General features: G+C 40.9%; 1 protein-coding gene across 1 annotated transcript in view; it reads right to left on the bottom strand.

Moving 5' to 3' along the window:
• Nucleotides 1–15,552, bottom strand: part of Cpd (carboxypeptidase D) — a 62,126-nt gene extending 46,574 nt beyond the window's left edge. The window contains 2 exon segments of the mRNA XM_038327035.2: nucleotides 9,055–9,302; nucleotides 14,739–15,552. Of these exon segments, the coding sequence (XP_038182963.1) occupies nucleotides 9,055–9,302; nucleotides 14,739–15,499 (1,009 nt within the window). The 5' untranslated portion in view covers nucleotides 15,500–15,552.
• Nucleotides 15,553–15,881: the final 329 nt, after the last annotated feature.

Genomic DNA, 15,881 nt, shown 5'->3' with positions numbered 1-15,881 from the left:
CAAAATTACACGGTCCAGCAACAAGAACAGAAAAACAAAGGAAGAGTGGGAAAAGGTATGCAGAAGGCACAGAAGTCAGCATGGTGCTGTCTAAAAATGACATCCTGGCTAGACTCTCACTATCACCACAGTTTGGCAGGTGAGTAAGACCATTCGCAGGCTATTAGGACAGACATTCCCTAACTGGATCCTGTTGAGAGAAGCAAGGACTACACATGGGCAGCTAGACAGTCGAGTCAGCCTTAGCAGTAAGTTTATGGGGTCATGACCTGCTGCAGCAATGGAATACCCAGATTAACATTTCTGCAGTCCCAGAAACTCATAATTCTGGGAAGAATATTATAAGGTACTATACACAAAGGTCACTAGCCATTCAGGATGTACAAAACACAAAGCAAACCTTTAGAGGTACCAACTTACTTTAAAAGTTTATTGCTAAAATGGCTAACTGAGAAACCAACATGGGCTAAACAGTGACCATTAACAAAAGATAAACTGCAGGCTTTAGAACAGCCGGTACAGGAGCAACTCCATGTTCACCATATTGAAGAATCAACCAGCCCTTGGAATTCTCCTGTATTTGTTGTCAAAAAGAAATCTGGTAAATGGAGAATGGTGACAGATCTAATAGGTAATTCAATTTATGCACCTTCTACAATCTGGAATTCCTCTGCCTTCTCTATTATCAAAAGGATGGCCTCTTATAGTTATTGATTTAAAATATTGTTTCTTCACTATACCTTTACAAGAAAAGGACAGAGAAAAAATTGCCTTCACAGTGCCTACTTATAATAATTCTCAACTTACTAGGAGATACTACATACCACAGGAAATGCTCAACAGCCCCACCCTATGCCAATATTTTGTAAGTCAGCCATTGGAAATAATACATAAAAAATTTCCTAAACCTAAAATTTACCATTACATGGATGACATTTTGCTATCTGATTCAAACATAGATACTTTAGGAAGAATGTCTGAAGAATTAAAGAAAGTTTTGCCAAAATAGAAATTACAAATTGCTCCTGAAAAAATACAGAGAAGAGAGTCTGTCAATTACCTAGGTTACAAAATAGGTTTACAGAATATTAGAACACAAAAGGTACAAATTAGGAGAGACTGATTGCAGATTCTGAATGACTTTTAAAGATTGTTAGGAGACATTTCCAGTCTACAACCAGCTGTTGGGATAACACCTGATCTAAACAAAACCTTAGATGGTAACAAAGACTTAAATAGTCCCAGAGAATTAACAGCTGAAGTGAAAAAGGAATTGATTGTTGTTGAAGAAAAATTACAGGAGGCACATGTAGATAGGGTGAATCCAAATCTTAATTGCATTTTAGTAATATTGCCTTCCAGAATTTCTCCTACAGGAATTTTAATGCAAAGGGAAGATATTATCTTACAATGGATCTTTTTACCATATAAACCAAATTTAAAAATTAAAAACTTATGATAAAAAAGTCTTTGACTGCCGGGCAGTGGTGGCGCACGCCTTTAATCCCAGCACTTGGGAGGCAGAGGCAGGCGGATCTCTGTGAGTTCGAGACCAGCCTGGTCTACAAGAGCTAGTTCCAGGACAGGCTCCAAAGCTACAGAGAAACCCTGTTTCGAAAAACCAAAAAAAAAAAAAAAAAAAAAAAAAAAAAAAAAAAAAAAAAAAAGTCTTTGACTTTTTTTATTATAAAAGGAAAATTGAGATTTCGTCAACTAGCAGGTATAGACCTAGCAGAGATTATAGTGCCTTTTACTACTGATTGAAATTTTAAAAAATTAGGGGAAAACAATGAACCTTGGCAAAGAGCTTGTGCTAATTTTTTAGGAGAGATTAATACCAATTAGTAGTAATACCAAAAATGATAGAATTAACCATATAAAGAGAGCTACATGGATCCTTCCTTGCATTGCATGGGACACATGAATAACTAGAGCCATACATTCTATACTGATGCAAATAAATCAGGAAAGGTAGGTTACAAATCAGAAGATTTAAGTATGGTGCAACGAAGCCCTTATAATTCTGTCCATAAGGCAGAATTATATGCTATTCTCATGGTACTAAGGGATTTTAAAGAACCTCTTAATATAATTACTGATTCACAATATGCAGAAAAAGTTGTCTTGCATATTGAAACTGCCAAATTTATACCAGATGATACAGAATTGACTTCATTATTTATACAGCTTCAAGATATAATAAGGAATAGGCTGTCTCATATACATAACACATATCCGATCCCATATGTGTCTGCCAGGTCCTCTAGCACAAGGTAATGCAGAAATTGATTAATTATTGATTGGAAATGTGTTGAAGTCCTCAGAATTTTATAAGAAACATCATGTCAACAGAAAAGGTTTAAAGAAAGAGTTTTGTATTACATGGCAACAAGCTAAGGAGATTATTAAGAGATGCCCTATTTGCTCTTTCTATAATCAAACACTGCTACCTCCAGGGAGTAACCCCAAGGATACTCAAAGGAATGAAATCTGGCAGATGGATGTGTTCCATTTTGCAGAATTTGGAAAGTTAAAATATGTACACCACACTATTGACACTTTTTCAGGTTTTCAATGGGCAACTGCTTTGAGCTCAAAAAAGGCTGATTCAGTAATCACACATTTATTAGAAGTTATGGCCATCATTGGTATACCTGAACAAATACAGATAATGGTCCAGTATTTGTCTCTAAGAAAATGAAACAGTTTTTTTTGCTTATTATAATATAAAATATATTATAGGTATATCACACAATCCTACAGGTCAGGCAGTTATAGAAAGATCAAATCAAACTATAAAGGATATTGTTAAACATAAAGGGATGGAAAATATCCCCCAAAGTAGATTACATAATGCTTTACTGACCTTGAATTTTCTTAATACTAATGAGAAAGGGACAACAGTAGCAGAGAGGCACTGAGATTTAATAGAAGTCTTCTGAATTAAATCAGCCGGTGTATTTCAAGGATGTGTTGACCTCACAATGGAAGCCAAGAGATGTGCTATTTTGGGGAAGGGGTTTTGCTTTTGTTATAACAGGAGAAGAAAAGTTATGGATACCATAAAAATTAATAAATATTCGGTTTGAAAAAGAGAAATCTCTTGATAAAAAGAAATGACAGCTCATCCACAGAGGTGACAACCATACAGGTGGTAAGGAAACCATACAGGGTTGGGGCAGGGTTCTGCTCTTGTCTTTAAAGGAAAATACACATCTTCAAAAATTTAGGAGACCCTGGCCTGGATGTTTGGACACTGACAGAAGGAAAAATAACTATCCAATAAGGATCATCAAGAAAAAGGAATGACTTATAAGGACATGTAATCAAAACATATACATTTAAAAATATAGATATATATCTATGAATATATAAAGCTGGCTTTGGGGGTTGGACAATGCCTCTGTCCTTCTCTAAATCCAAACATGCTGTTAAAATAAAAATTCAGAGTTTCTGTCTTATGTCAGGAGCCATTGTATGGGACAGAAAGAAAAAAGGAATTTAGAAAAAAATTTACTTTTCTTCATACATATTTTTGTCTCTATTGTACCTTTCATTGAATATATGTCTGTATAAATAATGTTTAAGTTTTCCACTATGAACAATGAATTTTCCTGCAGTAATCTTTGATGTTTCCAGGAAGAATATCGGCCCCACAACAACTCCACCTGGTTGATATGACGTCATGATGCAGATAATGCTACTATAAAACCTGTTTTGGGTACCAGCTTCTCAAGATGGGTTCCAACTTGGTTAGCTGAATTGGTGCACTTTTTTTACAAAGTTCTGGCCAGAACTTCAAATAGGAACCAAAAAAAAAAAAAAACCACAAAACCCTACGGAATTCTCAGAGACTATTTGCAATTATACCAGACAGTAATCTTGGAACTTAACCATCATTTTACTTTCAAAGGATCCTATAGAAAGAATATTGCCCTCATGACAGCTGGAAGTAATTCTAGAAGACAACAATTCTGAGCTAGTGTGGCATTTCTTTTTAGCGTCCTTCTTCATTCCGCTCTAAGACACCTAAACTTCCTTGAGCAGGAATTCATAAACATACCATATAGAGTACTAGTAAAATCATTCCAGGTCATCGGCTTTGAAAATATGACCAGTCACAGGTTTTTATATCACACTGTAGTCTTGTGTGAGATAAACAAGATGATTTTGGCCTGTTCAAGCCACTGGAGCCAGCACAGCTTTCTCTTTAAGGAGCAATTGCTGTGGCAGGAAGAGAAGCTAGCTACTGTAGAAACAACACTGCACATCTGATTGCTCAGCTAAACAAGAGTGGAGTTGATGCTCCCCAAACAATGAACAACGGCAGCAACAAAGCTTAGCTTCATCAGATGTGGGAGGAAACAGAAAAATTTAATAATTGGTTTAACCAAATAAACTGTGACTATGTAGCAAAGTACACTTCTCTCTCTGAAGTCAGGATGGGTAATTTTAAACAATATGTCTCAGCATATTATTCAATCAATGATCAATTAGAAATTACTTTTTAACCTTTTAAGGTGTTTTTTTTTCCAAAGAGAAGTTATCTTTTATCCTATTATCTTAAATCATATCTCATTCATAAAGTAACTTAACCAATTCACAAAACTACTAGTTGATAAAGTTAGATTTCATATATATATATATATATATATATATATATATATATATTACTGAAGAATGAAATGTAAGGATTGCACATTAATGTATCCCCCTTATCAAAAGTTAGTGGTTTTAAAAATCACTCTAGGGCTGGAGAGATGGCTCAGAGGTTAAGAGCACAGATTGTTCTTCCAGAGATCCTGAGTTCAATTCCCAGCAACCACATGGTGGCTCACAACCATCTGTAATGAGATCTGGTGTCCTCTTCTGGCCTGCAGGCATACATGCAGACAGAACACTATATACAAAATAAATAAATAAATCTTTTTAAAAAATCACTCTAATGAGGACAAAGGTTACCTCCTGAATCTTTCAAGCCTTTTTTCTGGGCATTTATTATACATAAAATATGGATAGAAACTACAGGGGAGGGAGGAAATTCAGTCCTCAAACTTGGACTCATTTTCAGTATATGCAGATGGACATAAAAAGTAAAATAAGTAATTAACAGGTAGCAGCACACAACTTTGATCCCAGCACTCAGGAGGCAGAGGCAGGTGGATCTCTGTGAATTTGAGGTCAGGCTGGTCTACTTGGTAAGTTCCAGGACAGCCAGGGCTACACAGCGAGAACCTGTATCAAAACAAAATAAAACACACACACAAAAAAAAAAAACCCCAAAGGCTTAAATAAAGGTATGTTAACAGGTATGTCATGGGATATTTCACAATGAGAGTGGCAGCAGGAAGGTCAAGAATACCAAAGCATCTCACCATTGGGTCTAATGACATTCCTATGGGTTCACCTGTCCCTTCTGCCTACTATTTAAAGAATTTTTCAGAGAGCCTGGCTGTGTAGCTCAGGCTAACCTCAGACTTATGATCCTGCTGCCTTGGTCTTCTGAGAGCTGGGATTACATGTGTGCGACCACGCCCAGCTTCTTTCTGCATATTACTTATGTGCAGGTATGATGTATGCCACTGTATATGTGAAGAGAGGGTGTACACACCCATGTACATGCATGAGGACAACAGAGGAGGATGTCAAGTATCTTCTCCCTAGCACTCCACAGTGAGTCTTTACTCTTCAGTTAAGTTTCCAGGATCTGCCTGCCTCTATCTGACAAGGCTAGGTCACAGGCACACATGACCATGCAGGGCTCTTTTGTAGGTGCTGGGGATTTGAACTCAGGTACCTTTGCTTTCATAGGAAGTGCTCTTACTTCCTAGACCCATTTCTGCATATTCTTAATCAAAAATTCTAAGTTTATGCTTTACTATTCATAGTATACTGAAGTTTTTAAGATAATAGCTACTCTCACGACTTTTAATTTTTTTGTATTTACCTTCCATGAGTATAGGTTTTTTTTGCCTGCATGTATGTTTGCACTCCATGAGTGTCAGGTGCACATGGAGACCAGAAGAGGACTACACATCCCCTGGAACTGGAGTTACAGACAGTTGTGGGAAGTTGTGAGCTGCCATGTAGGGACTAGGAATCGAACCTCTGGAGGAGCAGCAAGTGCTCTTACCTAGTGAGCCCCATTTTCACGAGTTTAAAAAAAACGCAATCAATTCAAGCTGAGAGAGTGGAGTGTGCATCCATGTAGGCAAATGTGTTTGCAGACGAACACACATATGGGTGCATATAACTGTGGGTGTGCATGCATGTGTGTGGAGACCAGAGGCTGACATCAGGTGTCCTCTTTAATCATAATCCAGTTTATTTACTGAGGAAGGGTCTCTTGATGGACCCAATTCAGCAAGCCTAGCTAGCCCAGGGGATCCCCTTCTATGTCTCTGGAGCTCTGGGATTACAGATGGGCCATGGCACCCATGTAGGTTATTAGTGGAGGGGGGTTGGAGATCTGAACTCCAGTCCTCACATTTGTTCCACAAGCATTTTATCCACTGAGTCATCTATTCAGACCTTAATAATTCTGTTAAAATAGTATCCTATGAAAAATAGTAGCCTCACACATTTCTGCTAGGAAAATAAACAATATGGCTATTATGGAAAATAGTTTGATGTCCCCTTAAAACTAAATAAAGAACTAATATACAACCCAGCAATTCCACTCCTAGCCATATATACCAAGAATTGACAAGTAGGATGCAGACACTCACTTACACAACAGTGTTCACTGCAGCGCCACTCACAACAGGGAAGGAGAATGACTCAGTGCCATTAGGAGAATGAATAGACACAATCTATTACATATCTGTGAATACATGCATATATTCTATAGAGAGAGAATATGTAAACTACACAAAGGAGTGATGCTCTGACCTATGCTAAGGAAGGATGAACCCTGAGAACATTATGTCAAGTGAAGCACACTAAATGCAAAGCACAAATATTTTATGGCTTCAATTATGTAAAGTATCTACAATAGGCAGACTCACAGAGATAGAAATAGGTTAGTGGTTTCCTGAAAGTAGGGAGAGGGGAATAACAGGAATTATTACCTGATCATCAAAGAATGTCTGAAGTGAGGGGAATATTTGAAAATAGACAGTTAGTAATGGTTACATACACTGTGAGTGTCATCATTAATGCTGGAATCTTACACCTAGAAAACTGGCCAGACTTGTGGTATAACCTCATAATCTCAGTATTTAGAAGATTGAAGGCAAGATGATAAAGTGTTCAAGGCTAGTCTGAGTCATGTGAGACTCTACCTCAAAACCAACACAACAAAAGCTAGAGTGCTTGGGCTAATGAGTAGTTCAGTAGTAAAGTACTTGTCTAGGTTGCATGGGCCACTAGAGTTTGATTCCCAGCATCACAAAAAAATAACAAAACACACACCCACATGCATGGGAATAGAAAAAAAAAACAAAATGGCAAACTTCCTGATAAATGCTAAAATGATGTGGGAGGGTCTTCTGTTTTAATAAAGAAACTGCCTTGGCCAGCCCTTAGGTGGGTGGAGTAGACAAAACAAGAAGAAGGAAGTGAAGTAGATGGCTCAGTCAGATGCCACACCTCTCCTAAGTGAGACAGACCACCGTGCCTGTCCTGAGAGAGATGCCAGACGCAATGAAGCTCCAGCCCAAGATGGATGTACGCTAGAAATTTCCCGGTAAGGCACCACTTTGTGGTGCTACACAGATTATTAGATACGGGTTAATCAAGATGTGAGTAAGAGGCAGAAAATAATGGGCCAGGCAGTATTTAAAAGAATACAATTTGTGTGATGTTATTTCGGGGTATAAGTTAGCCGGTGGCTGGGAGCTGGGCAGGATGAAAAGCAGGCCTGCCCGCAGCCCCTTCCTACACTAAAAAAGGAAGCCAGAATTCCACGATTAACCCACAACAGCAAATGTGCCTTTATGTAAAAGGTGATATAGGTGGTCAGTGTTCTAACCCAACAACTTAAGACACATAACTTGACTTTCAATGTCTCCTGACACATGATGTGGTCTATAGAATAATCTTACTGAGAAACTGGAGTTGAATTATAATATGGAAAGTGATAAACCTAAAAACTGAAATGTTCTATAGGACAGCAACTTGGACTTTTTTTAATTACAATTACATTTATTCGTGTGTGTGTGTGTGCGTGTGTAGAGATACATGCACACAACAGTGCATTTGGTAGAAGTTAGGGGACAACATTCAGGAGTTGGTTTTCTCCTTCCACCATGTGGGTCCTAAAAACCTAACTCAAGGTGTTAGGCTTGGTGGCAGAAGCCTTTATCCACTGGGCCGTCTTGCTAATCCCAGCCTGGACTCTTCATAAGGTCAAATGCAATGCCTGAGCATAGATCAGATTCTGGACTCGGAGAATAAGAAGGTAGAGAGGAGGGGCTGGAGAGATGGCTCAGAGGTTAAGAGCACTGGCTGCTCTTCCAGAGGTCCTGAGTTCAATTCCCAGCAACCACATGGTGGCTCAAAACCATCTGTTCTGAGATCTGGCACCCTCCTCTGGCGTGCAGGCATACATCGAGGCAGAATGTTGTATACATAATAAATAAATAAATAAATCTTTTTTAAAAAAAACAAAAGAAGGTAGAGAGGATGGCTGGGGACCAGAAGGGAAGCGAACTATAGACGGCATGTGGATGATAGTACTGAGTGACCATTGATTTCTCAGTTCTGGTAATGTGCATGACAGAAGAAAGTCTCTGGGCTTGGTAAGACAAGGGCTGAGGAACTTAGAGATACTTCGTCAGCAGCTTATTTTTGGACGGCCTGGGAAAAGATGGCATGTGTGGCATATGGAAGTGGGGAGGTAAAGCATATGGGACAAGGAACAACGGATGAACTTAAATGAAGAATATATACATGTTTCTGTGGTCATCTTTTGATTTTTCCGTAGCTTTGGAAAATACAGAGAAATTACCTTTTTAAAAATTGGAATGCCACAGTTTTGTCTTGTATTCAGAATATACACAAGAAAGCTAAAGCAACCAAGGGGAAACACAGCAGTTTCAGGGCTTTGCATACCTTCTACATCGTACCAGTGTGCACCGTTTGTGATGCCATCTTTGAAAATCTCGTCTTCATCTCCTGGACAGTGGGGTTGGCCGATTCTCATTATAGGGTGGTTAGAAGCATAAGCTTTTGCCAAGTATCTAAAGACTTCATCATCGGAGGTTTTGCTATAGATTCCAGAGGCCACATGCTTGGGAGAATCATCAAAAGGATAGCTTGCTACCACTGAGCCACCATGTAGATTTCCAGAAAGCACAAACCTTTGAAAACACAATTAAATTACATATCACCTTTAAATGATACAGAAAATACTAAGCATTTAAAAATTCCACAGGATCTTTCATAAATGAACTAATTTTTCCTTTATTCATTCTTTTTTCATTCATTCACTCTGTCCTGAAGATGAACCCAGGGCCAGGGCACATACTAGGTATGTTGTTAACACTGACTCCATCCTCCAGGTCCACAAATGAAATAAATACCTATCTTGGCATTAGCAAGGCAGCTCAGTGAATGCCTGCCACCAAGCCTTGTGCCCTTCACTTAATCCCCAGGACCCATAATAGTGGAAGTAGAAAATTGAGACCCACAAGTTGTCTTCTGACCTCCACATATGCACACTTGGCATATGTATCCCCATAAATAAATATAAAAAGTTATTTAAAATTTCAGAACTAAAGATATAACTTAGTGGCTGAATACTTGCCTAGCATGCATAAGCCCTGGGTTTGATCTCCAGCAATCAACCAATAAACAAACAAATAAAGCTGCTGTAACATTTCAAGTGCTTTCCACTTTACACAAGTACTTTACAGAGTTTTCTATTACTGAATATGTTCCTGAATAATACAGCGTTAACCAATGTTTTAGGAAGTGTCTTGTTGCATAAGGAATTTCAAGCTCATTAATTAGACTGACCTTCAGGAACTTGCCAGAATTCAACCTTTTCCCTCTAACTACAAAACTGACAATTCCATATAGCATAATCTCAAACTTATGTTTCACAATGTTTAGATTTTGTAGGAGAAGTGGCTAATATAATAAATACTTGATAAATACAAGAGATAAGTTAATAACATCATGCTTTATATACTTACTGCCCAAAGAAAAATTTTAGGATAAGACATCTAATTTAAAACACAATGTATTTTATCTGATTCCAATTTCATAAAATCCTTATACCAAATTATATTTTCAAAGTTGAAGAGATTCAGGAAAAACAGAAAGAAAGAAAGAAAGGAAGGAAGGAAGGAAGGAAGGAAGGAAGGAAGGAAGGAAGAAGAGAAGAACGAATGAACATGATACAGTGAGCTTCTTTCAGAGCAAACCAATCCAGCCCCGTAGAGCCACCTCTGCTACACCAAGGCTGCTGACTGGGCCATTGAATAAGAAACTGACCAACAGACAAGGCTGCGTCTATTAAAATGTTTCTACTTGGGGCAGAGGTGGGCTCTGGGAATCAAACTGTATGCTCATGATAGCCACATGCGCTAGTACTGAGCTATGACCACAGCCTCATTTCTATATCTAAATGAACCACTTATATGGTCCAATTTATAGATAGAGAAAAATCAGAGGAGCTCCTTTTGTGGAGAAAACTAAAAGTAAAGGCACACATTCCAGTTACACATCTTTCCTTTATGTAACACTTCACACCATTACTAAAACTGACATTAAATTTTTTCTCTTTGCATTCTAACTAGAATTTTCCTGTGCCTGCTTACTTGTAGTTGAAATAAACTGACCTTTAGAGAGTCTACACATTTCTCTATATGCTTGACAGAAAACTAAAATTATCGTCTGTGTAATCTGAAAGGCCACTTTAGGCATGATCAGTATCATCTCTGAGGTGAACAAACAATGGAAACTATAGCAGAAGAAATAACTTAGCCAGTGATGACTAAGACAACAGCTGATGATAAAGGAGATTAGTTTTAAATGACTATAATTCTCATTAGCTCCCTTCCAGACGCCAGAGTGTAGTGGCATTAGTACAAACTCTGGAATGGGCAAATGTCTCCCAGAGCTGTTGTCCAACAGTAACATGGTCAGAAGTCGCTGCCTCTAAATCCCAATTTCTTTCTCATCTATAAAATGGGAATATTCTACCTACCGCTCAGGACTGTCACGACTGGAGACAGCACACGTGAAACACTGAGCACAATGACTGCCTGCTAGCCTCTCAAGAAACGTTCCTTTCTCTGGAGCTAGCTAGCATCCTGGTCAGAGAATAACTGCCATGCAGACTTTCTGCTTCTGACTTCCATTGCCACCTCTTAAGTGAGGAGCAACTCAGAAACAACAGTGAAGGTCACATTCCCGCTTTCTAACTCCACTAGCTACCCTCCCTACACCTAATGTATTAACTATTTACTCTCCGGTTGCATTTCTAAAACAACTCGAGTATTTTTTTTTCCCTCTACTTACTCTGGGAAAACTATAAAAAGGCTCTTCCAGGTCAGGCACTTCATTTAGCAACAAGCATTTTTTTTAAAAAAAAAAAAAAAGTATTAACTGTGAGCTGAATGCTATTGTGGGCACTAAGAATACATTATGAGCAACAACAAAAAGGCTCTGAATAGTCTGTGTAAGTGGGTATGCCACTTCATATATTTTTAATTTAAACTCCACTAAATGGGAGATCATTTTGTTCAACATTCGTTGCAACACTTCTCAGAAATATCATAAAGAGGACCTGACACTTCAACTACTTTTATAACAGAGAAACATTAGTAGTGTCTGATCGTGATTAAATTTTATTTTCTGTATTCTAATTACATAGCCTTAGAATACAGTGTCACTCTTCTGGGGCCAGTTTCAAAACAAAGCAATTGGTCTCACAGTAGCTGTAAACTGCTCTTCAGTATCTATGTCAAAGCAGCTTTGTGTGTCAATTCCAATCCTATTTGGAAGATAGCTTAAAATTTCCATTCAAATCCTCAAGTATTCTCATGCTTGGCTTCAATTTCATTAGATTTTTAAAAATTGCTACATGCACATAATGAAAAATAAGAATCTTGCCAGGCAGTGGTGGCACAGGCCTTTAATCCCAGTACTCAGAGGCAGAGGCAGGAGAATCTCTGTGAGTTCAAAGCCAATCTGCTCTACAGACAGCCAGGGCTACACAGAGAAACGCTGTCTCAAAAATCAAACAAAAGGGCTGGAGAGATGGCTCAGTGGTTAAGAGCATTGCCTGCTCTTCCAAAGGTCCTGAGTTCAATTCCCAGCAACCACATGGTGGCTCACAACCATCTGTAATGAGGTCTGGTGCCCTCTTCTGGCCTGCAGGCATACACACAGACAGAATATTGGAATATTGCATACTAAATAAATAAATAAATATTTTTTAAAAAAAATCAAACAAAAAAGTAGTTTTCTCATACAGACAATGTCTGTGTTTTTCTTCTTAATATCCCTCCCATCCATCAATCTCTAATTGTGTTTCTAATTTTATTTACATGTCAACATTCTTTGCTACTGATTAATCATTAATGAATATATATTTTGAGTTAATTTTTATGACTGAATTTTCCTTTTTGACTAGAGCTACACATCTGGGAAAAAGAAATTGGGGATTGACTAAAGTAACCAAACCACTGCCACAAGGCAAAAAAACTCTGTAGATACCAAGTGACTCCATGAGCTTTTACAAAACCATGACATAACTCATGATCATTAAATAATACTAATAATTTGGAAGAGTTAAGCAAAAAATGAATTTTTTGTTTTTGTTTTTTTGTTGTTGTTGTTTTTGTTTTGTTTTGGTTTGGTTTTTTTGGTTTGAGACTTTCAGTATAGCCTCAAGGTAACTTATACCAAGGAAAATTCTTTATATTGGTCACAACCGAAGACAAAAATCCCTGCAAGAGTTATGCTGGGACATGTTTAAATCCAAGCAATGAAACAGTGCAGCTGGTATATTTTCTCAAAAAAGTCCTAGCTGACAATGACAAGCACCTTTAATCCCAGCAGAGGCAAGAGGATCTCTGTGAGTTTGAGGCCAGCCTGGTCTACATTGCAAATTTCAGGACAGCCAGGGCTACCTAGTGAGACCTTGTCTTAAAACAACAATAAAAAATAAAATAAAAAGCCCTTCTCACTATAGCTTATGACAGTATTATATCAAAATCAAATTTCTATAGCTGTTCAGAGATCTGACATGGTCAAGGAAAGGAAATCGTCCTAGAACATTTAAACAAATTAAGTATTACAAGGGCCCTTCTAAATACAGTAAAGTGGAAGGCGGAGGATTACAACATTTGGAATCATCGAAATGTTCACAAATGTTCTAGGTCTTATATGACTGAAATCTTGCAAAAAAAATTATTTCAGGAGGGTAGAATGTAGCTCAGCTGGTGCGCAGCTTGCTGGCATGCATGAAGCCTTGGGTTCAGTCACAGGCATGGTGTAAGCCAAGCTACAGCAGAAACAGGAGGATCAGGAGCTCACGTCACACTTGGCTACAGAGTCAGTGCGTGGCCAGCCTGGACTACATAAGAAAAGATTCCAAGTCTCAACAGAGAAACTTCTTTGTTCATTTTTACCTTTGCCTCATCTGCCAGTCCAAAAAGACAACAACAACAACAACCCTTCAACCCCTTCAACTTAAGACACAAAGATCGTTAACTAACGCCTTCAAACGCCTTATGAAGACAGGGCATGGGAGCATGCTGGCAAAGCTGATGATGAGCAGTTTACAGCTACTGATGCTTGAGAAAGAGGCGCCTTCTTCACCTCAGAACCGATCCCAGCTGGAGTAAGTATCATCTTCCTTTATTTCTCCTTCCTCTCCCTATCCATCTCTAAAGACTCAAACCACATTCTACCTCTCCACAAGAGGTACTCCTTATGGTTCCCGTAAGTTTTAGCTCACATGTATATTTATAACATGCTCTTGTTACAAACTAATTTCTGAAGGTCCTTCCAGTTCTTAAGTTTTAAAATCCCACACAAGGCTAATATGTGATCAATGTAAATGATTAGTTGTGCTACCCTAATAAGAAGGTGCGCAGAAATGAAGCAGTTCCGACCTGTGGGAGTTCCCCCTTACCCCTTTCTCCCCGAAGCAGAATCAGAAGACAGGAGAACTGTTCCCTTCCGATATCAGAAGTACTGGGGGCTGTTTCGGAGCTACATTCTGTCTCCCTGGCGGTGGAGCACTGAGGAACCAGGCTTGGATTACCCGAGTCTAGTTAACCAATTTGCCCTCAATTTCCCCGTATGCAAAACAAGAGTATGAGTGAGCGTCTAGAGGATATGCGTGGTGTCTAGGTCGCCCGGCTGCGGTCAACATCCAGTGAAATAATGCAGTCACAGAAAGTGCTTGCCACAGTGTTTCTAGTGACGACACTGACAGCTTAGCTACATAATGAAGGTACTAACTTAAGAATCCTTCAAATCTTAGCCAGCGCTCGTCCACGATGGCCCTTCAAAAATAGGGACAGAATGACAGAAAGTCTCCCTTCGGGCTATGCCCTGCACAAATGACAGCTCCAGGCAGGCTTCTTTACAATTAGCAAGACCAGGACGCACTGCAGCCCGGCCTCCGTTCCAGTTACAGGGTGTCACTCTCCACCCTGACTGCCCCCCACCCTTTAGGATGGCAAGCATTGCTTGAGCGCCTACTGGGTGCCGGAATCAGCCTCCTGCCCTTGAACACTCACGTGGGTGCGAGAGCAGGGTCAGGCAACACTCACTTGTTCTTGCGGATCCAATCGATGAGGGCGCGCACCTCTGGCACCTCATCCAAGGAAGGGGGCTTGCCGGTGCTGAACTGGTCCGGGAAGCTGCGGTTGAGGTCGCGGCCTCGGCTGTTGTAGCGGCCGCTAGTCCCGGGAGGGCCGCCGTCGTCGAAGCCGCAGTCGCCCTCGCGGGAGCGCTCGAAGCCATCAGGGTTCAGGCTGGGCAGCAAATACACGTCGGTGGTGTTGAGCAGGCGGACCAGGCGCGGGTCCCCACGGCGGTAGCCCGACGCCAGCTCATGGGCCAGGTAGACCAGCACCTGGCGCGACACCGTCTCGTCGCCGTGCATGTTGCCCACCAGCTTCACCTGAGGCCGGCCGGGCAGCAGCGGCCCCGCGGCGTCCAGCCCCGCGGCTGCGGCGGTGGCGGTGGGCGGAGGCCCCAGACCGGCCGTGAGGCGCAGCACCCACAGCGGCCGACCCTCCACCGAGCTGCCGATGCTGAAGAGACGGGCCAGGCCGGGCGGCCCCGCGGCCACCGCCGCCTCCAACGCCTCGCCCAGCGCCGCTTCGTGGTAGTAGTGGTCGAACTGGCCCTCGGCCGCCTCGGAGCCGGCGACCGTCGTCGTGGTCGCCTCAGCCTTCTTGATGTGCGCGGCTTGCGCCGAGCTCCTCAGGAGCAGCAGCAGCGGCAGCAACAACAGCGGTGGCGACCGCAGCCACCGCCGCAGGCGTCCCAGCCGCCAGGGCGCCCGCTCATCCCGGCCGCTCGCCATCTTCCAGCAGCGCCGCAAACACCACTCCGCTCCAGCGGCTCCGCACTCCAGGCGGCGGCGGCCCGCCGGATCCCCTCCGCGCCTAGCAACCCCATCCCGCCCTCCGGCCTCAGCCAATCGTAGCCCGAAATATCTGGACGTCAGGCTAGGGGGCGGGGCTTTCCTTAAAGTGATCGATTTCCCTCTGGGCGTGCCTTCGCCACTCCAGTCCCTAGGGACTTGAGTCACTTTCCCTTCTTTCAGTAAGGTTCTCTCCTCTGCCTTCTCCTCCTTCTTATTTCTTCTTCTACATCTGCTCTCGGGATTCTCTTTTCGCTCAGTCTCTTCTTTATGGCTTCTTCCCTAAAATTCTTACTTCCTTTTCTCTGAGAGCTTTTAGTAG

Source organism: Arvicola amphibius, chromosome 4 (assembly GCF_903992535.2).
Source record: "Arvicola amphibius chromosome 4, mArvAmp1.2, whole genome shotgun sequence".
Taxonomy (NCBI): Eukaryota; Metazoa; Chordata; class Mammalia; order Rodentia; family Cricetidae; genus Arvicola; species Arvicola amphibius.
Note: the sequence above shows the minus strand (reverse complement) of the source record. Positions and strands in the feature narration are given on the sequence as shown.